This window comes from Chroicocephalus ridibundus, chromosome 19, assembly GCF_963924245.1.
Source record: "Chroicocephalus ridibundus chromosome 19, bChrRid1.1, whole genome shotgun sequence".
Lineage (NCBI taxonomy): Eukaryota > Metazoa > Chordata > Aves > Charadriiformes > Laridae > Chroicocephalus > Chroicocephalus ridibundus.
In genome coordinates, this window is record NC_086302.1 from 3,937,158 (window position 1) to 3,959,071 (window position 21,914).

Below are 21,914 nucleotides of genomic sequence, written 5' to 3' on the forward strand. Positions count from 1 at the left end.
CTGCGGGACTGAAGGAAGAAACAGGGCCAATGGTTGCGTTTGCCAGGGACCGTGTTGAGCCACAGTGTGGGCAAAGGAACAGCAGTTCTGAACTCTGAGAGGATGCCGGCATTTTTAGCTCAGTTGGGTTCTTTTTTTCCCCCGTTTTGTTTCCCCATCGATTGAGGTAGGTGGTGCAGCGCGTTACCTGCCCCGGACCCCGTGAATCCCGAGGGAGACTCTGCATTAACGTCAGCCCGGAGGTGCAGGGACGGAGGGCTTGCAGACCCAGTTAGCCGTGGTTACGGCACTATTGCATCCCCCTCAGCATCCCGGCGCAAGAGCACTGAAACACACCGTTACTGGTGGTGTCAGTTTCCCTCTTCCAAAACAATCAAGAAAACCCAAACTTTCAGTCATGGCAATGAATTCCTAAATGCAATGGAGATGGATCAGTGGTTTCTGGTGAACAGAAGCATCTCAGGAGCCTGTCTGAGCTGCCCATCACAGTGGACGCTCTTGTGGTAAAGGGCTGGGAAATCTCTCCCACCTCCCTCCTGTCTCTCAAGTCACCGGATAATCCTGGCCACGGCAATGCTGCTTTCCCGGGAATGGGGCCTGTTGCCTCGGCCACCTGCTGCAGCCCGCTGTCACAGGCACGATTGTGATGCGGTCCTAGAGATAAAAGGCACGCGGACGGAGCGGGGCAGAGCGAGTGTGAAGCCTTGGAGGACAGTGGGTCGCCCTCGGTTCTTCCAGAAGCTTCACACTTGATTGGGATCTGCAAGTTGGAGCAGTTTCTGACGCTAACGGGATTGGCATAAGATTAGGAAGTGCTAATCCTGACAATTATTTGTGACGACTTCTGTCTTCAAACCTACCCGCAGCCATGGTAAATACTAACTTGGGTTATTGCTACTAATAATTAACGTTTGCCTAAGGCAGAGTTAAGTCGTCTTTGATTTACAGAAATGCTGTAATGGCCACTGAAATCATTATGGCTTATATGGGGTATCTCTGCCGTTAGATCAAGGGGGTTTCTTTCTACCTGGCAGGGATAGGCAGCGGGGTAACTTTATTCACTCTGTCGGAAGTTTAGCAGAGGTGAGAATGCTGCGTGTTTTGCTAAGATGAATTGATGTCTGGGCTCTCTCCAGAAGGAGATCGCTGTTGGGAAGACTGTGACCGGCTCACGGAAACTCGAGCTTGTCGCAGACTTTGCGAGGAAGTTCTTAGCCGGGCGGAAGAAGCTGGGCCTGGTGTCCCCAGAGAGAGACAGGTAAGTGAACCTGTTTGGTGATCTTGATGGATAAACTACATTCTATTTTTGAAGTGGGGATGATAAACTTCTCTGATGAAGGTAATAAAGGTGAAGGCTCTGCGAACACTTTTAAGACAAGTGTGCTGACTCTGCCCGGGGTTTCTCCTTGCTTTGGCAGAAAATCAGTGGGCTTTTCCAGCAGTTCTGAGGAGGATGACGATGAGGACAACTGTGAACCACCTACTATGTCCTTTGAGGAGTACCTCACTTATGACCAGCCCCAGAAAAAGAAGCAAGCGGTCAAACCCTCTGTGTCACCTGGGCAGAAAGACCACTGGCACAGCACCTGTTTGCCGTGCCAAGACGGCCTCGACAGCGCCTGCTTGAGTGCGAAAAGCCCAAGCCTCAAGCGCACAAATGAGAAAAGGGCAGAGAAGGAACCACCAGAGGCTCCTGAACCAAAGAGGGTAAGGTTCTGAAGGATCTGCAAGTGAACCGAGAAGGTGGGATCAGCTGCTCTCGGTCCTCGGCCATCTGGGGCTTCTTAGTTTTCCCCTTGGAGGTGCTGGCTGTGTAAAACCTTGACAGATGAAGCTTTTTCCTCAACTTTGAAACACTTTGCACTTCAAAAAGTGTGTTTATAATCTTAGCAGCCTTTTATGATGCTGTAATGGTGCCTCACATCCAAGCTTTGGATTTCCCCCACTTTGGGAGGTTCCCCTCTCCTCCACCACTGCAGAGCTTTTTCTAGGAGGCAGGGAGGAGGAGAAGAGGCAGGAGGAGTCAACGAGTGTTTGACTAAATGAGTTCTTTGCATTGTTAATCTGCCTTGGGTTCTTGACGGAGGCCTTTGGTGCTCAACCTTGTAGGTTAAAGATGTGGATGGCTCTTACTGGATGGAGCCAAGAGCTGAGTGATTCAGATCCCAAATTTTGGCTTCTTTGTATTGACAGCCTAGACAGAGCCACAGTAACGTGGCAGAAGGGCAGCCTCCCGCTGAGGCTACTCCCTGGTGTGAGCTGATCAGCGTTGAGCGGCTTCTTCAAAATATCAAACAAAATGCAGTTCAGCGCAGTTTGTACGCTGGCAGGATGTAACATTCTCCCGTATTCTTGGCTGACTTGCATGCACGTCGTCTCCTTCCAGATACTGTTAGATGTGGACATAAAGTTGCCCGACATCCCGCTGCCGCCGATCCAGGCCAGCTGCAGCCCTCCTCCTCCAGTTGAGTCCGCTCCCCGTTCACAGAGAAAAAGGAAAGGTACGTTGGGCAGGCAAATAGGTCTGAAATGGGCTGCAGCCACTGTGTGTGGGAGGGAGGGGATGGTGGCTGGGTTTGAGTCCTTCTCTTGGGGTCTGGCATCCCACCTGTAATGCCCAGAGCCCGGGATTCAGACAAGCGGTGGCTTCTCTCCCATGTGCTCTAGCAGGAATGAGGAAGATCCTCTGCTGACCCTGCTGGAGCCTGGGGCTTTGGACTTGCCCTTCCTCAACTAGGCTGTGGGTCTCTTAGAGAAGCCCTTTAGCTTGCTTCTGGGGGACTCTGATTTGTGTCTCCTGTGCCATTCCTCAGGCTGGGCTCTTCTTTCCTCACTTCCCTTCTTACCCCAAGTCTTTCACTTTACAGCACCGGCCTTGACACCTGAAGAGAGCGAAGAGGGGCTCTCATGCTACCGGCAGAATTCAAAGACGCTAGTGCGTCCAGGCCCTAAAACCGCCCCGGTCCCACGGACGGTGCCTCCTCCTCAGCAAAGTACCCGACTCCTCACTAACAGCATTGACTGTAAGTACCCTTCCTCGTCTGTCTTAAAGTCGCGTTGCCAGGCAGATATACTGCTGTCTTCCTCACTTGTCTGTATCTATCCCAGCAGCATCGGGCTGGGAGCACATGAATGGTTAGTTGCCCCTTGTCGCAAGGCAAGCGAACTCATATGGGGCACATCTCCCTGAAAGCTCAGGTGCTGCAGCATCGGCAGCCAGTGTGCTTTCAGGGGGCGCTCAAGCACGGGAAACAGGGGTAAACGGAGCCTTGCGCAGGCACCCCTTCACTGGGAGAGACTGGGGCCTGATGGCCCACTAGAGCTACGGCACCTGCGGCTCCTTTCTCCTTCCCTTCCTCTGCCGTAGTGGCGTGCAGCGCTGCACTGCTCTCCACTGCCTTCAACGAGTCAAACCCTTTCCTTGGCGGAGAGGGAGCAGGATAAATACTCTGCGTTTTGCTTCTCTCTAGCCATCTGTGAAGTTAGTGGTGTCCCTTTCTCAGAGCTGGAGCCAGTATTGGAGAGATGCACCCCAGAGCAGCTCCATCGCATTGAGGAACGTAATCATGTGAGTGCCTGGGCCTGGGGAAGGGCTGGTGACACGCAGGAGGGACGTTCTCTCCTCACCTGCAATAGCTGAAGAGTCAAGAACAGCGCTCTTTAGAACAAGAGGTGGCATTTGCTAGTTCTGAGTTCCTGCAGTTGCCATCTGCCCCTCTCTTGCTGCAAGTTGGTCATGAAGCCGCCTTGCCCTCAGTGGTATTCCAGCGCCACTGGCACTAGCTGTTGTTGAGGGAGAGGGGGGCGATGGTCTCAGGGGGGATCCCAGATTACATCTGCATTTGTTTCAGGCCCTCATTGAGTCTACGGATCGACTGTGGCACATCCACTGTCTCCGAGACTTCAAGAACGAGAAGCCAGAAGCGTTTGAATCCTGGCGGGAGATGTACCTTCGCCTGCACGAGGCACGAGAGCAGCGGCTGCTCATGTTATCCTGGAAGATTGGCTCAGCTCATAGCAACAAAGGTAAGGGAGGGCTGAATGACGAGAGAGGGGTCTGGGAATGCTGCCTTGGGGATGTCTTTGTGTGGGGAAGGTCTTCCGGAGTGGCTGGTTTAAATCTAGTCCAATTTAGGAGTTGCTTAACTCTCTGTTCTCTACTAAGACAAGCACTGAGGAGCCTCCTTTATCATAAGCTGCATCTAAGCAATGTTTCCCTTCGGTCTCCTACAGGTCAAGCAGCCAAAACTGTGTTTCTGGCCTCTCCACCAAAGGCCCCTTGGGACGTGCGAAGGAGACAAAAGAAGTTTGGAACTGGGGGACCTCTTGTGCCAGAGAAGACCAAGTGAGTATTTGTCAGTAGCGCCTTGCTGTTCCTGCCTGCTGTGCCTTAGCCTGAAATGTCTGTTCCATCTCTCTTTCAGAATAAAAGCAGTCTTGTGCGCCGCGAGCAAAAGCCACGCTCGTGGGAGTGAGGAGAAGTTCTATGATGGGCCCAGCACCAGCAGTGCCCACTCTGTCCCACCTTCAGCAACCACCTTCTCCTCCTGTGGCCCCAGGAAACCACCAGTGAAAAGTAAGTACAAACCACAGAACATCCCTTCGGCTCCTAGAGCTCCTCCTTTGCAAACACCTGAAGCTGCTGTTTCTGTTGCAAGACAAATCCTGGCTCTGCAGGAGGGGTCATTTTTGTTGGCCTCTCTCCTCTCCTCTCCCTCTCCCTCTCCCTCTCCCTCTCCCTCCCTCTCCTCTCCCTGAAAGGCCAAAGGCTCTTCAAAGTCCTTGCACAAGAAAAAGCACAGGCAAACGTGCGATTCAGCTGCCTGCTCGGTGCCGACTGTCTCAGCCTGTCCTAATGGTACAGGTGAGGCACAAACCCTGCCTTGCCCCTCCTGCTCTCCATCTGTGTTTGTCCAGCTGTTGGGAACCATGAAATTGTCCTGCAGCTCCCTTGGGAAGGAAGCAGGGAGAGTTTCACCACAGACCTGTGCTCTTGCCATGCAGAAAGCTGAGTGGGCTCTCCTCGGTGTGTGACCTGAAAATACAACAGGTCGTGGCCAAAGAGCACACGCTTACGCCTGCCTTGCTTCTGCTTTGACAGGGCTGCAGCTTGGAATTGCTCTCTGCTCTCCTAGGCTGTGGCTGCTTGTCCTGGTTCCGGCTGGGAGGGACAGGGTTAATTTTCCCCAGAATCCCAGCTTTGCAATGGATGGACTGGGAAGAGGTGCTTGGAGCTTGCCGACATTAGACAAGCACTGAGGAGCCTCCTTTATCATAAGCTGCATCTGAGCAATGTTGCCCTTTGGTCTCCTACAGCTCAAGCAGCCAAAACTGTGTTTCTGGCCTCTCCACCAAAGGCCCCTCAGAACAAAGAAAGGAGACAAGAGAGGTCTGGGACTGGACGAGCTCTTCTGCCAGAGAAGATCAAGTGAGTATTTGTCAGTAGCGCTTGCTGTTCCGGATGTCTTTGCCTGAACTGTCTGTCCCATATCTGTTCCATAATAAAACCTGTCCTGTGCACTTCTAGCAAAAGCCACGCTCCTGGGAGTGGGGGCGAGTCCCACGATGGGCCCAGCACCAGCACTCCCCACTCTGTCCCATCTTTGGGCAGGACCATGTTCTCCTCCTGGTTTCCTGAGCCCAAGAAACCACCAGCCAAGAGTAAGTACAAACCGCAGAACATCCCTTGGTCTCTTAGAGCTCCCCGTTTCCAAAGGCACAAATCTGCTGTTTCTGCTGCAAGGGAAATCCCGGCTCTGCAGGAGGGGTCACGTTGGCAGCCCCTCCCCTCCCTAAGGAGAGGCTAAAGGCTCTTCAAAATTGCAGTTTAGAATTGCTCTCTGCTCCCCTAGTCTGTGCCTGCTGCTTTAATGTCAGGGGGGTTGCGTTCATTTGTGGATCTTTATCGTTCTCTCTTGCAGAAATTGCACCCATGATGGCCAAGGCTGTCAAAGATTTCAAAACCAGGTTCTCTCGGTAAGAAGTTTGCCGGGCCGGCCTGGCACTTTCCCTCCCGGGGACAAGTGGCACTGAAGGAGGAGAAGGTCCCCAAACAGCCCTTTTCTTCGGACTCTGGGGAGGCTGCAGCTTTGTCATCTGGCAAAAGAAGGGCGTACAGAATCTCCCAACACAAAAACCTGGGAAGTCTTGGCACCGGTGGAGAGTGGAAGATCCAGAGACCATTTACTGTTTAACCTCTTAATACGTTATTAAATGGTTTTCATTACTATTTTGCCCCTTGTCATTTTTGCCCTCATCAAGGTACGTTCCCCCCTAACAGCAATGCTGGGGGCAATACCCACACCCAAGTATGCCGCTCGCTCTAGGGTTCATTAAGGGCCAGTTGAGCAGCGCCCAAGATTGGCTTTGGGCCTCAGCTTTGCCCCGGTCAGCGCGCACAGACAGCTCCGCCGGCTCGGCCTTTGGCAGCCACGGAACCAGCGGCAGAGCTGCTCCAGAGCTGCCACCAACAACAGCCTCCACCACCGCCACCTTCTCCCAGACAGCCAAGGCCTAGGACAGCCAACATGGCTTGCGGCAGGACAATCTCTTCCCTTCACCACCCAGCCAGACCCCTGAGCGCTAACAGAGAGTTTAAGCATTTATAAGCATTGATGAGATCCCCCCTCAGTCGTCTTTTCTCCAGACTAAAAAGAACGAAATCCCTCAGCCTTTCTTCGTAAGAGAGGTGTTCCAGTCCCCTCAGCATCTTGGCAGCCCTTTGCTGTCCCCTCTCCAGCAGTTCCCTGTCCTTCTTGACCCAGGGAGCCCAGAACTGGACACAGCACTCCAGATGTGGCCTCCCCAGGGCAGAGCAGAGGGGGAGGATGACCTCCCTCCACCTGCTGGCCACGCTCTTCTTGATGCACCCCAGGATGCCATTGGCCGCCTTGGCCACAAGGGCACATTGCTGGCTCATGCTCTCCACGACAATGGGGGCTCTGGTTCCTTTTCCCTCCCTCTCAGCCAAGACCAGAGCAGGGTTTAACCGGTGATCCCCAAATGGAGCTGAGGGACGGCTGAGGAGTCAATGCCAGGGGCTCCGTGGGGCTGGGAGCACACGCAAGACTTCCCATCTCAGCTCAGCATGCTGTGCACAGAGAATTAGTGCTCTCGTTTGCTGACCCTCGTCTCAGATTGGGGCAATAACTCCTGTCTGTGTGTCTTGGCCATTGTAAGCCTTCAGGCACTGGTTGCACAGGCTGACTCCATCTCCAGTAACCTTGCCGTGTTCAGTCCTTTCTCTGTTCATCCCATGCAGTTTTGCAAGGGGAAGGAGAGTGGGAAGCATTCTCAGGCTGTTCCTAGCTAGGGTAGGACTTTAAACCATTCCCCTGCTCCAGCAGAAAGGTGCTGTAACCTGTGCTCTTCCTATTTCCGATACCTTCTCAACGATATCCGTGGCAGTGTTAGTGTTTCTAGGCTTGAATTTAGTTGCCTTTGCATCACCTTGATAGATTGTGAATCTTCTGAGCACCTCCCTGTGTCAGAAAATGGCTTTTGGCTCTTCTGCTATAACTGTTTCCACTACAGTTCTGTAGCAGCTACAGCTCTACCCTGTCAGCAGGACAAATCCCCGGCACCTCTGGGTGCTACCCACACGTTGCACCATTTCCACTCTTTGGTTTTCTTGCCTTCTCCTTTTGAAACATTTATCAGTAATGTGAAAGAATAGGATTTGCCCGGTGTTGTGTACAACTCTATATTGCCTTGCTGAAAGGTGTCAAGTATGAATATTTTCTGGGGTTGAAAATAGGGCTGCTGGCACAGACGTGTATGAGTGAAACTACGGACACCCCTGTAACCGTTTGGAAACGGTCTTTTTTACTCCAGCAGAGAAGATACAAACTCTGCTGCGGGACTGAAGGAAGAAACAGGGCCAATGGTTGCGTTTGCCAGGGACCGTGTTGAGCCACAGTGTGGGCAAAGGAACAGCAGTTCTGAACTCTGAGAGGATGCCGGCATTTTTAGCTCAGTTGGGTTCTTTTTTTCCCCCGTTTTGTTTCCCCATCGATTGAGGTAGGTGGTGCAGCGCGTTACCTGCCCCGGACCCCGTGAATCCCGAGGGAGACTCTGCATTAACGTCAGCCCGGAGGTGCAGGGACGGAGGGCTTGCAGACCCAGTTAGCCGTGGTTACGGCACTATTGCATCCCCCTCAGCATCCCGGCGCAAGAGCACTGAAACACACCGTTACTGGTGGTGTCAGTTTCCCTCTTCCAAAACAATCAAGAAAACCCAAACTTTCAGTCATGGCAATGAATTCCTAAATGCAATGGAGATGGATCAGTGGTTTCTGGTGAACAGAAGCATCTCAGGAGCCTGTCTGAGCTGCCCATCACAGTGGACGCTCTTGTGGTAAAGGGCTGGGAAATCTCTCCCACCTCCCTCCTGTCTCTCAAGTCACCGGATAATCCTGGCCACGGCAATGCTGCTTTCCCGGGAATGGGGCCTGTTGCCTCGGCCACCTGCTGCAGCCCGCTGTCACAGGCACGATTGTGATGCGGTCCTAGAGATAAAAGGCACGCGGACGGAGCGGGGCAGAGCGAGTGTGAAGCCTTGGAGGACAGTGGGTCGCCCTCGGTTCTTCCAGAAGCTTCACACTTGATTGGGATCTGCAAGTTGGAGCAGTTTCTGACGCTAACGGGATTGGCATAAGATTAGGAAGTGCTAATCCTGACAATTATTTGTGACGACTTCTGTCTTCAAACCTACCCGCAGCCATGGTAAATACTAACTTGGGTTATTGCTACTAATAATTAATGTTTGCCTAAGGCAGAGTTAAGTCGTCTTTGATTTACAGAAATGCTGTAATGGCCACTGAAATCATTATGGCTTATATGGGGTATCTCTGCCGTTAGATCAAGGGGGTTTCTTTCTACCTGGCAGGGATAGGCAGCGGGGTAACTTTATTCACTCTGTCGGAAGTTTAGCAGAGGTGAGAATGCTGCGTGTTTTGCTAAGATGAACTGATGTCTGGGCTCTCTCCAGAAGGAGATCGCTGTTGGGAAGACTGTGACCGGCTCACGGAAACTCGAGCTTGTCGCAGACTTTGCGAGGAAGTTCTTAGCCGGGCGGAAGAAGCTGGGCCTGGTGTCCCCAGAGAGAGACAGGTAAGTGAACCTGTTTGGTGATCTTGATGGATAAACTACATTCTATTTTTGAAGTGGGGATGATAAACTTCTCTGATGAAGGTAATAAAGGTGAAGGCTCTGCGAACACTTTTAAGACAAGTGTGCTGACTCTGCCCGGGGTTTCTCCTTGCTTTGGCAGAAAATCAGTGGGCTTTTCCAGCAGTTCTGAGGAGGATGACGATGAGGACAACTGTGAACCACCTACTATGTCCTTTGAGGAGTACCTCACTTATGACCAGCCCCAGAAAAAGAAGCAAGCGGTCAAACCCTCTGTGTCACCTGGGCAGAAAGACCACTGGCACAGCACCTGTTTGCCGTGCCAAGACGGCCTCGACAGCGCCTGCTTGAGTGCGAAAAGCCCAAGCCTCAAGCGCACAAATGAGAAAAGGGCAGAGAAGGAACCACCAGAGGCTCCTGAACCAAAGAGGGTAAGGTTCTGAAGGATCTGCAAGTGAACCGAGAAGGTGGGATCAGCTGCTCTCGGTCCTCGGCCATCTGGGGCTTCTTAGTTTTCCCCTTGGAGGTGCTGGCTGTGTAAAACCTTGACAGATGAAGCTTTTTCCTCAACTTTGAAACACTTTGCACTTCAAAAAGTGTGTTTATAATCTTAGCAGCCTTTTATGATGCTGTAATGGTGCCTCACATCCAAGCTTTGGATTTCCCCCACTTTGGGAGGTTCCCCTCTCCTCCACCACTGCAGAGCTTTTTCTAGGAGGCAGGGAGGAGGAGAAGAGGCAGGAGGAGTCAACGAGTGTTTGACTAAATGAGTTCTTTGCATTGTTAATCTGCCTTGGGTTCTTGACGGAGGCCTTTGGTGCTCAACCTTGTAGGTTAAAGATGTGGATGGCTCTTACTGGATGGAGCCAAGAGCTGAGTGATTCAGATCCCGAATTTTGGCTTCTTTGTATTGACAGCCTAGACAGAGCCACAGTAACGTGGCAGAAGGGCAGCCTCCCGCTGAGGCTACTCCCTGGTGTGAGCTGATCAGCGTTGAGCGGCTTCTTCAAAATATCAAACAAAATGCAGTTCAGCACAGTTTGTACGCTGGCAGGATGTAACATTCTCCCGTATTCTTGGCTGACTTGCATGCACGTCGTCTCCTTCCAGATACTGTTAGATGTGGACATAAAGTTGCCCGACATCCCGCTGCCGCCGATCCAGGCCAGCTGCAGCCCTCCTCCTCCAGTTGAGTCCGCTCCCCGTTCACAGAGAAAAAGGAAAGGTACGTTGGGCAGGCAAATAGGTCTGAAATGGGCTGCAGCCACTGTGTGTGGGAGGGAGGGGATGGTGGCTGGGTTTGAGTCCTTCTCTTGGGGTCTGGCGTCCCACCTGTAATGCCCAGAGCCCGGGATTCAGACAAGCGGTGGCTTCTCTCCCATGTGCTCTAGCAGGAATGAGGAAGATCCTCTGCTGACCCTGCTGGAGCCTGGGGCTTTGGACTTGCCCTTCCTCAACTAGGCTGTGGGTCTCTTAGAGAAGCCCTTTAGCTTGCTTCTGGGGGACTCTGATTTGTGTCTCCTGTGCCATTCCTCAGGCTGGGCTCTTCTTTCCTCACTTCCCTTCTTACCCCAAGTCTTTCACTTTACAGCACCGGCCTTGACACCTGAAGAGAGCGAAGAGGGGCTCTCATGCTACCGGCAGAATTCAAAGACGCTAGTGCGTCCAGGCCCTAAAACCGCCCCGGTCCCACGGACGGTGCCTCCTCCTCAGCAAAGTACCCGACTCCTCACTAACAGCATTGACTGTAAGTACCCTTCCTCGGCTGTCTTAAAGTCGCGTTGCCAGGCAGATATACTGCTGTCTTCCTGACTTGTCTGTATCTATCCCAGCAGCATCGGGCTGGGAGCACATGAATGGTTAGTTGCCCCTTGTCGCAAGGCAAGCGAACTCATATGGGGCACATCTCCCTGGAAGCTCAGGTGCTGCACCATCGGCAGCCAGTGTGCTTTCAGGGGGCGCTCAAGCACGGGAAACAGGGGTAAACGGAGCCTTGCGCAGGCACCCCTTCACTGGGAGAGACTGGGGCCTGATGGCCCACTAGAGCTACGGCACCTGCGGCTCCTTTCTCCTTCCCTTCCTCTGCCGTAGTGGCGTGCAGCGCTGCACTGCTCTCCACTGCCTTCAACGAGTCAAACCCTTTCCTTGGCGGAGAGGGAGCGGGATAAATACTCTGCGTTTTGCTTCTCTCTAGCCATCTGTGAAGTTAGTGGTGTCCCTTTCTCAGAGCTGGAGCCAGTATTGGAGAGATGCACCCCAGAGCAGCTCCATCGCATTGAGGAACGTAATCATGTGAGTGCCTGGGCCTGGGGAAGGGCTGGTGACACGCAGGAGGGACGTTCTCTCGTCACCTGCAATAGCTGAAGAGTCAAGAACAGCGCTCTTTAGAACAAGAGGTGGCATTTGCTAGTTCTGAGTTCCTGCAGTTGCCATCTGCCCCTCTCTTGCTGCAAGTTGGTCATTAAGCCGCCTTGCCCTCGGTGGTATTCCAGCGCCACTGGCACTAGCTGTTGTTGAGGGAGAGGGGGGCGATGGTCTCAGGGGGGATCCCAGATTACATCTGCATTTGTTTCAGGCCCTCATTGAGTCTACGGATCGACTGTGGCACATCCACTGTCTCCGAGACTTCAAGAACGAGAAGCCAGAAGCGTTTGAATCCTGGCGGGAGATGTACCTTCGCCTGCACGAGGCACGAGAGCAGCGGCTGCTCATGTTATCCCGGAAGATTGGCTCAGCTCATAGCAACAAAGGTAAGGGAGGGCTGAATGACGAGAGAGGGGTCTGGGAATGCTGCCTTGGGGATGTCTTTGTGTGGGGAAGGTCTTCCGGAGTGGCTGGTTTAAATCTAGTCCAATTTAGGAGTTGCTTAACTCTCTGTTCTCTACTAAGACAAGCACTGAGGAGCCTCCTTTATCATAAGCTGCATCTAAGCAATGTTTCCCTTCGGTCTCCTACAGGTCAAGCAGCCAAAACTGTGTTTCTGGCCTCTCCACCAAAGGCCCCTTGGGACGTGCGAAGGAGACAAAAGAAGTTTGGAACTGGGGGACCTCTTGTGCCAGAGAAGACCAAGTGAGTATTTGTCAGTAGCGCCTTGCTGTTCCTGCCTGCTGTGCCTTAGCCTGAAATGTCTGTTCCATCTCTCTTTCAGAATAAAAGCAGTCTTGTGCGCCGCGAGCAAAAGCCACGCTCGTGGGAGTGAGGAGAAGTTCTATGATGGGCCCAGCACCAGCAGTGCCCACTCTGTCCCACCTTCAGCAACCACCTTCTCCTCCTGTGACCCCAGGAAACCACCAGTGAAAAGTAAGTACAAACCACAGAACATCCCTTCGGCTCCTAGAGCTCCTCCTTTGCAAACACCTGAAGCTGCTGTTTCTGTTGCAAGACAAATCCTGGCTCTGCAGGAGGGGTCATTTTTGTTGGCCTCTCTCCTCTCCTCTCCCTCTCCCTCTCCCTCTCCCTCTCCCTCTCCCTCTCCCTCTCCCTCTCCCTCTCCCTCTCCCTCTCCCTCTCCCTCTCCCTCTCCCTCTCCCTCCCTCTCCTCTCCCTGAAAGGCTAAAGGCTCTTCAAAGTCCTTGCACAAGAAAAAGCACAGGCAAACGTGCGATTCAGCTGCCTGCTCGGTGCCGACTGTCTCAGCCTGTGAGGCACAAACCCTGCCTTGCCCCTCCTGCTGTCCATCTGTGTTTGTCCAGCTGTTGGGAACCATGAAATTGTCCTGCAGCTCCCTTGGGAAGGAAGCAGGGAGAGTTTCACCACAGACCTGTGCTCTTGCCATGCAGAAAGCTGAGTGGGCTCTCCTCGGTGTGTGACCTGAAAATACAACAGGTCGTGGCCAAAGAGCACACGCTTACGCCTGCCTTGCTTCTGCTTTGACAGGGCTGCAGCTTGGAATTGCTCTCTGCTCTCCTAGGCTGTGGCTGCTTGTCCTGGTTCCGGCTGGGAGGGACAGGGTTAATTTTCCCCAGAATCCGAGCTTTGCAATGGATGGACTGGGAAGAGGTGCTTGGAGCTTGCCGACATTAGACAAGCACTGAGGAGCCTCCTTTATCATAAGCTGCATCTGAGCAATGTTGCCCTTTGGTCTCCTACAGCTCAAGCAGCCAAAACTGTGTTTCTGGCCTCTCCACCAAAGGCCCCTCAGAACAAAGAAAGGAGACAGGAGAGGTCTGGGACTGGACGAGCTCTTCTGCCAGAGAAGACCAAGTGAGTATTTGTCAGTAGCGCTTGCTGTTCCGGATGTCTTTGCCTGAACTGTCTGTCCCATATCTGTTCCATAATAAAACCTGTCCTGTGCACTTCTAGCAAAAGCCACGCTCCTGGGAGTGGGGGCGAGTCCCACGATGGGCCCAGCACCAGCACTCCCCACTCTGTCCCATCTTTGGGCAGGACCATGTTCTCCTCCTGGTTTCCTGAGCCCAAGAAACCACCAGCCAAGAGTAAGTACAAACCGCAGAACATCCCTTGGTCTCTTAGAGCTCCCCGTTTCCAAAGGCACAAATCTGCTGTTTCTGCTGCAAGGGAAATCCCGGCTCTGCAGGAGGGGTCACGTTGGCAGCCCCTCCCCTCCCTAAGGAGAGGCTAAAGGCTCTTCAAAATTGCAGTTTAGAATTGCTCTCTGCTCCCCTAGTCTGTGCCTGCTGCTTTAATGTCAGGGGGGTTGGGTTCATTTGTGGATCTTTATCGTTCTCTCTCGCAGAAATTGCACCCATGATGGCCAAGGCTGTCAAAGATTTCAAAACCAGGTTCTCTCGGTAAGAAGTTTGCCGGGCCGGCCTGGCACTTTCCCTCCCGGGGACAAGTGGCACTGAAGGAGGAGAAGGTCCCCAAACAGCCCTTTTCTTCGGACTCTGGGGAGGCTGCAGCTTTGTCATCTGGCAAAAGAAGGGCGTACAGAATCTCCCAACACAAAAACCTGGGAAGTCTTGGCACCGGTGGAGAGTGGAAGATCCAGAGACCATTTACTGTTTAACCTCTTAATACGTTATTAAATGGTTTTCATTACTATTTTGCCCCTTGTCATTTTTGCCCTCATCAAGGTACGTTCCCCCCTAACAGCAATGCTGGGGGCAATACCCACACCCAAGTATGCCGCTCGCTCTAGGGTTCATTAAGGGCCAGTTGAGCAGCGCCCAAGATTGGCTTTGGGCCTCAGCTTTGCCCCGGTCAGCGCGCACAGACAGCTCCGCCGGCTCGGCCTTTGGCAGCCACGGAACCAGCGGCAGAGCTGCTCCAGAGCTGCCACCAACAACAGCCTCCACTACCGCCACCTTTTCCGAGACAGCCAAGGCCTAGGACAGCCAACATGGCTTGCGGCAGGACAATCTCTTCCCTTCACCACCCAGCCAGACCCCTGAGCGCTAACAGAGAGTTTAAGCATTTATAAGCATTGATGAGATCCCCCCTCAGTCGTCTTTTCTCCAGACTAAAAAGAACGAAATCCCTCAGCCTTTCTTCGTAAGAGAGGTGTTCCAGTCCCCTCAGCATCTTGGCAGCCCTTTGCTGTCCCCTCTCCAGCAGTTCCCTGTCCTTCTTGACCCAGGGAGCCCAGAACTGGACCCAGCACTCCAGATGTGGCCTCCCCAGGGCAGAGCAGAGGGGGAGGATGACCTCCCTCCACCTGCTGGCCACGCTCTTCTTGATGCACCCCAGGATGCCATTGGCCGCCTTGGCCACAAGGACACATTGCTGGCTCATGCTCTCCACACCAATGGGGGCTCTGGTTCCTTTGCCCTCCCTCTCAGCCAAGACCAGAGCAGGGTTTAACCGGTGATCCCCAAATGGAGCTGAGGGACGGCTGAGGAGTCAATGCCAGGGGCTCCGTGGGGCTGGGAGCACACGCAAGACTTCCCATCTCAGCTCAGCATGCTGTGCACAGAGAATTAGTGCTCTCGTTTGCTGACCCTCGTCTCAGATTGGGGCAATAACTCCTGTCTGTGTGTCTTGGCCATTGTAAGCCTTCAGGCACTGGTTGCACAGGCTGACTCCATCTCCAGTAACCTTGCCGTGTTCAGTCCTTTCTCTGTTCATCCCATGCAGTTTTGCAAGGGGAAGGAGAGTGGGAAGCATTCTCAGGCTGTTCCTAGCTAGGGTAGGACTTTAAACCATTCCCCTGCTCCAGCAGAAAGGTGCTGTAACCTGTGCTCTTCCTATTTCCGATACCTTCTCAACGATATCCGTGGCAGTGTTAGTGTTTCTAGGCTTGAATTTAGTTGCCTTTGCATCACCTTGATAGATTGTGAATCTTCTGAGCACCTCCCTGTGTCAGAAAATGGCTTTTGGCTCTTCTGCTATAACTGTTTCCACTACAGTTCTGTAGCAGCTACAGCTCTACCCTGTCAGCAGGACAAATCCCCGGCACCTCTGGGTGCTACCCACACGTTGCACCATTTCCACTCTTTGGTTTTCTTGCCTTCTCCTTTTGAAACATTTATCAGTAATGTGAAAGAATAGGATTTGCCCGGTGTTGTGTACAACTCTATATTGCCTTGCTGAAAGGTGTCAAGTATGAATATTTTCTGGGGTTGAAAATAGGGCTGCTGGCACAGACGTGTATGAGTGAAACTACGGACACCCCTGTAACCGTTTGGAAACGGTCTTTTTTACTCCAGCAGAGAAGATACAAACTCTGCTGCGGGACTGAAGGAAGAAACAGGGCCAATGGTTGCGTTTGCCAGGGACCGTGTTGAGCCACAGTGTGGGCAAAGGAACAGCAGTTCTGAACTCTGAGAGGATGCCGGCATTTTTAGCTCAGTTGGGTTCTTTTTTTCCCCCGTTTTGTTTCCCCATCGATTGAGGTAGGTGGTGCAGCGCGTTACCTGCCCCGGACCCCGTGAATCCCGAGGGAGACTCTGCATTAACGTCAGCCCGGAGGTGCAGGGACGGAGGGCTTGCAGACCCAGTTAGCCGTGGTTACGGCACTATTGCATCCCCCTCAGCATCCCGGCGCAAGAGCACTGAAACACACCGTTACTGGTGGTGTCAGTTTCCCTCTTCCAAAACAATCAAGAAAACCCAAACTTTCAGTCATGGCAATGAATTCCTAAATGCAATGGAGATGGATCAGTGGTTTCTGGTGAACAGAAGCATCTCAGGAGCCTGTCTGAGCTGCCCATCACAGTGGACGCTCTTGTGGTAAAGGGCTGGGAAATCTCTCCCACCTCCCTCCTGTCTCTCAAGTCACCGGATAATCCTGGCCACGGCAATGCTGCTTTCCCGGGAATGGGGCCTGTTGCCTCGGCCACCTGCTGCAGCCCGCTGTCACAGGCACGATTGTGATGCGGTCCTAGAGATAAAAGGCACGCGGACGGAGCGGGGCAGAGCGAGTGTGAAGCCTTGGAGGACAGTGGGTCGCCCTCGGTTCTTCCAGAAGCTTCACACTTGATTGGGATCTGCAAGTTGGAGCAGTTTCTGACGCTAACGGGATTGGCATAAGATTAGGAAGTGCTAATCCTGACAATTATTTGTGACGACTTCTGTCTTCAAACCTACCCGCAGCCATGGTAAATACTAACTTGGGTTATTGCTACTAATAATTAACGTTTGCCTAAGGCAGAGTTAAGTCGTCTTTGATTTACAGAAATGCTGTAATGGCCACTGAAATCATTATGGCTTATATGGGGTATCTCTGCCGTTAGATCAAGGGGGTTTCTTTCTACCTGGCAGGGATAGGCAGCGGGGTAACTTTATTCACTCTGTCGGAAGTTTAGCAGAGGTGAGAATGCTGCGTGTTTTGCTAAGATGAATTGATGTCTGGGCTCTCTCCAGAAGGAGATCGCTGTTGGGAAGACTGTGACCGGCTCACGGAAACTCGAGCTTGTCGCAGACTTTGCGAGGAAGTTCTTAGCCGGGCGGAAGAAGCTGGGCCTGGTGTCCCCAGAGAGAGACAGGTAAGTGAACCTGTTTGGTGATCTTGATGGATAAACTACATTCTATTTTTGAAGTGGGGATGATAAACTTCTCTGATGAAGGTAATAAAGGTGAAGGCTCTGCGAACACTTTTAAGACAAGTGTGCTGACTCTGCCCGGGGTTTCTCCTTGCTTTGGCAGAAAATCAGTGGGCTTTTCCAGCAGTTCTGAGGAGGATGACGATGAGGACAACTGTGAACCACCTACTATGTCCTTTGAGGAGTACCTCACTTATGACCAGCCCCAGAAAAAGAAGCAAGCGGTCAAACCCTCTGTGTCACCTGGGCAGAAAGACCACTGGCACAGCACCTGTTTGCCGTGCCAAGACGGCCTCGACAGCGCCTGCTTGAGTGCGAAAAGCCCAAGCCTCAAGCGCACAAATGAGAAAAGGGCAGAGAAGGAACCACCAGAGGCTCCTGAACCAAAGAGGGTAAGGTTCTGAAGGATCTGCAAGTGAACCGAGAAGGTGGGATCAGCTGCTCTCGGTCCTCGGCCATCTGGGGCTTCTTAGTTTTCCCCTTGGAGGTGCTGGCTGTGTAAAACCTTGACAGATGAAGCTTTTTCCTCAACTTTGAAACACTTTGCACTTCAAAAAGTGTGTTTATAATCTTAGCAGCCTTTTATGATGCTGTAATGGTGCCTCACATCCAAGCTTTGGATTTCCCCCACTTTGGGAGGTTCCCCTCTCCTCCACCACTGCAGAGCTTTTTCTAGGAGGCAGGGAGGAGGAGAAGAGGCAGGAGGAGTCAACGAGTGTTTGACTAAATGAGTTCTTTGCATTGTTAATCTGCCTTGGGTTCTTGACGGAGGCCTTTGGTGCTCAACCTTGTAGGTTAAAGATGTGGATGGCTCTTACTGGATGGAGCCAAGAGCTGAGTGATTCAGATCCCGAATTTTGGCTTCTTTGTATTGACAGCCTAGACAGAGCCACAGTAACGTGGCAGAAGGGCAGCCTCCCGCTGAGGCTACTCCCTGGTGTGAGCTGATCAGCGTTGAGCGGCTTCTTCAAAATATCAAACAAAATGCAGTTCAGCACAGTTTGTACGCTGGCAGGATGTAACATTCTCCCGTATTCTTGGCTGACTTGCATGCACGTCGTCTCCTTCCAGATACTGTTAGATGTGGACATAAAGTTGCCCGACATCCCGCTGCCGCCGATCCAGGCCAGCTGCAGCCCTCCTCCTCCAGTTGAGTCCGCTCCCCGTTCACAGAGAAAAAGGAAAGGTACGTTGGGCAGGCAAATAGGTCTGAAATGGGCTGCAGCCACTGTGTGTGGGAGGGAGGGGATGGTGGCTGGGTTTGAGTCCTTCTCTTGGGGTCTGGCGTCCCACCTGTAATGCCCAGAGCCCGGGATTCAGACAAGCGGTGGCTTCTCTCCCATGTGCTCTAGCAGGAATGAGGAAGATCCTCTGCTGACCCTGCTGGAGCCTGGGGCTTTGGACTTGCCCTTCCTCAACTAGGCTGTGGGTCTCTTAGAGAAGCCCTTTAGCTTGCTTCTGGGGGACTCTGATTTGTGTCTCCTGTGCCATTCCTCAGGCTGGGCTCTTCTTTCCTCACTTCCCTTCTTACCCCAAGTCTTTCACTTTACAGCACCGGCCTTGACACCTGAAGAGAGCGAAGAGGGGCTCTCATGCTACCGGCAGAATTCAAAGACGCTAGTGCGTCCAGGCCCTAAAACCGCCCCGGTCCCACGGACGGTGCCTCCTCCTCAGCAAAGTACCCGACTCCTCACTAACAGCATTGACTGTAAGTACCCTTCCTCGGCTGTCTTAAAGTCGCGTTGCCAGGCAGATATACTGCTGTCTTCCTGACTTGTCTGTATCTATCCCAGCAGCATCGGGCTGGGAGCACATGAATGGTTAGTTGCCCCTTGTCGCAAGGCAAGCGAACTCATATGGGGCACATCTCCCTGAAAGCTCAGGTGCTGCAGCATCGGCAGCCAGTGTGCTTTCAGGGGGCGCTCAAGCACGGGAAACAGGGGTAAACGGAGCCTTGCGCAGGCACCCCTTCACTGGGAGAGACTGGGGCCTGATGGCCCACTAGAGCTACGGCACCTGCGGCTCCTTTCTCCTTCCCTTCCTCTGCCGTAGTGGCGTGCAGCGCTGCACTGCTCTCCACTGCCTTCAACGAGTCAAACCCTTTCCTTGGCGGAGAGGGAGCGGGATAAATACTCTGCGTTTTGCTTCTCTCTAGCCATCTGTGAAGTTAGTGGTGTCCCTTTCTCAGAGCTGGAGCCAGTATTGGAGAGATGCACCCCAGAGCAGCTCCATCGCATTGAGGAACGTAATCATGTGAGTGCCTGGGCCTGGGGAAGGGCTGGTGACACGCAGGAGGGACGTTCTCTCGTCACCTGCAATAGCTGAAGAGTCAAGAACAGCGCTCTTTAGAACAAGAGGTGGCATTTGCTAGTTCTGAGTTCCTGCAGTTGCCATCTGCCCCTCTCTTGCTGCAAGTTGGTCATGAAGCCGCCTTGCCCTCGGTGGTATTCCAGCGCCACTGGCACTAGCTGTTGTTGAGGGAGAGGGGGGCGATGGTCTCAGGGGGGATCCCAGATTACATCTGCATTTGTTTCAGGCCCTCATTGAGTCTACGGATCGACTGTGGCACATCCACTGTCTCCGAGACTTCAAGAACGAGAAGCCAGAAGCGTTTGAATCCTGGCGGGAGATGTACCTTCGCCTGCACGAGGCACGAGAGCAGCGGCTGCTCATGTTATCCTGGAAGATTGGCTCAGCTCATAGCAACAAAGGTAAGGGAGGGCTGAATGACGAGAGAGGGGTCTGGGAATGCTGCCTTGGGGATGTCTTTGTGTGGGGAAGGTCTTCCGGAGTGGCTGGTTTAAATCTAGTCCAATTTAGGAGTTGCTTAACTCTCTGTTCTCTACTAAGACAAGCACTGAGGAGCCTCCTTTATCATAAGCTGCATCTAAGCAATGTTTCCCTTCGGTCTCCTACAGGTCAAGCAGCCAAAACTGTGTTTCTGGCCTCTCCACCAAAGGCCCCTTGGGACGTGCGAAGGAGACAAAAGAAGTTTGGAACTGGGGGACCTCTTGTGCCAGAGAAGACCAAGTGAGTATTTGTCAGTAGCGCCTTGCTGTTCCTGCCTGCTGTGCCTTAGCCTGAAATGTCTGTTCCATCTCTCTTTCAGAATAAAAGCAGTCTTGTGCGCCGCGAGCAAAAGCCACGCTCGTGGGAGTGAGGAGAAGTTCTATGATGGGCCCAGCACCAGCAGTGCCCACTCTGTCCCACCTTCAGCAACCACCTTCTCCTCCTGTGGCCCCAGGAAACCACCAGTGAAAAGTAAGTACAAACCACAGAACATCCCTTCGGCTCCTAGAGCTCCTCCTTTGCAAACACCTGAAGCTGCTGTTTCTGTTGCAAGACAAATCCTGGCTCTGCAGGAGGGGTCATTTTTGTTGGCCTCTCTCCTCTCCCTCTCCCTCTCCCTCTCCCTCTCCCTCTCCCTCTCCCTCTCCCTCCCTCTCCTCTCCCTGAAAGGCCAAAGGCTCTTCAAAGTCCTTGCACAAGAAAAAGCACAGGCAAACGTGCGATTCAGCTGCCTGCTCGGTGCCGACTGTCTCAGCCTGTCCTAATGGTACAGGTGAGGCACAAACCCTGCCTTGCCCCTCCTGCTGTCCATCTGTGTTTGTCCAGCTGTTGGGAACCATGAAATTGTCCTGCAGCTCCCTTGGGAAGGAAGCAGGGAGAGTTTCACCACAGACCTGTGCTCTTGCCATGCAGAAAGCTGAGTGGGCTCTCCTCGGTGTGTGACCTGAAAATACAACAGGTCGTGGCCAAAGAGCACACGCTTACGCCTGCCTTGCTTCTGCTTTGACAGGGCTGCAGCTTGGAATTGCTCTCTGCTCTCCTAGGCTGTGGCTGCTTGTCCTGGTTCCGGCTGGGAGGGACAGGGTTAATTTTCCCCAGAATCCCAGCTTTGCAATGGATGGACTGGGAAGAGGTGCTTGGAGCTTGCCGACATTAGACAAGCACTGAGGAGCCTCCTTTATCATAAGCTGCATCTGAGCAATGTTGCCCTTTGGTCTCCTACAGCTCAAGCAGCCAAAACTGTGTTTCTGGCCTCTCCACCAAAGGCCCCTCAGAACAAAGAAAGGAGACAAGAGAGGTCTGGGACTGGACGAGCTCTTCTGCCAGAGAAGACCAAGTGAGTATTTGTCAGTAGCGCTTGCTGTTCCGGATGTCTTTGCCTGAACTGTCTGTCCCATATCTGTTCCATAATAAAACCTGTCCTGTGCACTTCTAGCAAAAGCCACGCTCCTGGGAGTGGGGGCGAGTCCCACGATGGGCCCAGCACCAGCACTCCCCACTCTGTCCCATCTTTGGGCAGGACCATGTTCTCCTCCTGGTTTCCTGAGCCCAAGAAACCACCAGCCAAGAGTAAGTACAAACCGCAGAACATCCCTTGGTCTCTTAGAGCTCCCCGTTTCCAAAGGCACAAATCTGCTGTTTCTGCTGCAAGGGAAATCCCGGCTCTGCAGGAGGGGTCACGTTGGCAGCCCCTCCCCTCCCTAAGGAGAGGCTAAAGGCTCTTCAAAATTGCAGTTTAGAATTGCTCTCTGCTCCCCTAGTCTGTGCCTGCTGCTTTAATGTCAGGGGGGTTGCGTTCATTTGTGGATCTTTATCGTTCTCTCTTGCAGAAATTGCACCCATGATGGCCAAGGCTGTCAAAGATTTCAAAACCAGGTTCTCTCGGTAAGAAGTTTGCCGGGCCGGCCTGGCACTTTCCCTCCCGGGGACAAGTGGCACTGAAGGAGGAGAAGGTCCCCAAACAGCCCTTTTCTTCGGACTCTGGGGAGGCTGCAGCTTTGTCATCTGGCAAAAGAAGGGCGTACAGAATCTCCCAACACAAAAACCTGGGAA

At 53.0% G+C, this 21,914-nt stretch overlaps 3 protein-coding genes across 3 annotated transcripts; all 3 read left to right on the forward strand.

Moving 5' to 3' along the window:
• Positions 1-942: 942 nt before the first annotated feature.
• LOC134525389 (elongin-A-like) lies at positions 943-9,115 on the forward strand. The gene is made up of 12 exons (XM_063356223.1): positions 943-1,707; positions 2,387-2,501; positions 2,868-3,023; positions 3,471-3,560; positions 3,784-4,026; positions 4,234-4,345; positions 4,425-4,576; positions 5,317-5,428; positions 5,528-5,661; positions 5,922-5,976; positions 7,834-7,885; positions 8,990-9,115. Exons 1-12 carry the CDS (start codon positions 1,285-1,287, stop codon positions 9,113-9,115), a joined length of 1,770 nt encoding a protein of 589 aa, XP_063212293.1. The 5' UTR covers positions 943-1,284.
• On the forward strand, positions 8,294-17,019 carry LOC134525390 (elongin-A-like). The gene is made up of 13 exons (XM_063356224.1): positions 8,294-9,560; positions 10,240-10,354; positions 10,721-10,876; positions 11,324-11,413; positions 11,622-11,879; positions 12,087-12,198; positions 12,278-12,506; positions 12,681-12,768; positions 13,221-13,332; positions 13,432-13,565; positions 13,826-13,880; positions 15,738-15,789; positions 16,894-17,019. Exons 1-13 carry the CDS (start codon positions 9,138-9,140, stop codon positions 17,017-17,019), a joined length of 1,950 nt encoding a protein of 649 aa, XP_063212294.1. The 5' UTR covers positions 8,294-9,137.
• LOC134525391 (elongin-A-like) lies at positions 16,700-19,397 on the forward strand. The gene is made up of 4 exons (XM_063356225.1): positions 16,700-17,464; positions 18,144-18,258; positions 18,625-18,780; positions 19,228-19,397. The coding sequence occupies exons 1-4, from the start codon at positions 17,042-17,044 to the stop codon at positions 19,395-19,397; spliced, it is 864 nt and encodes a 287-aa protein (XP_063212295.1). The 5' UTR covers positions 16,700-17,041.
• The last annotated feature ends 2,517 nt before the right edge of the window (positions 19,398-21,914 follow it).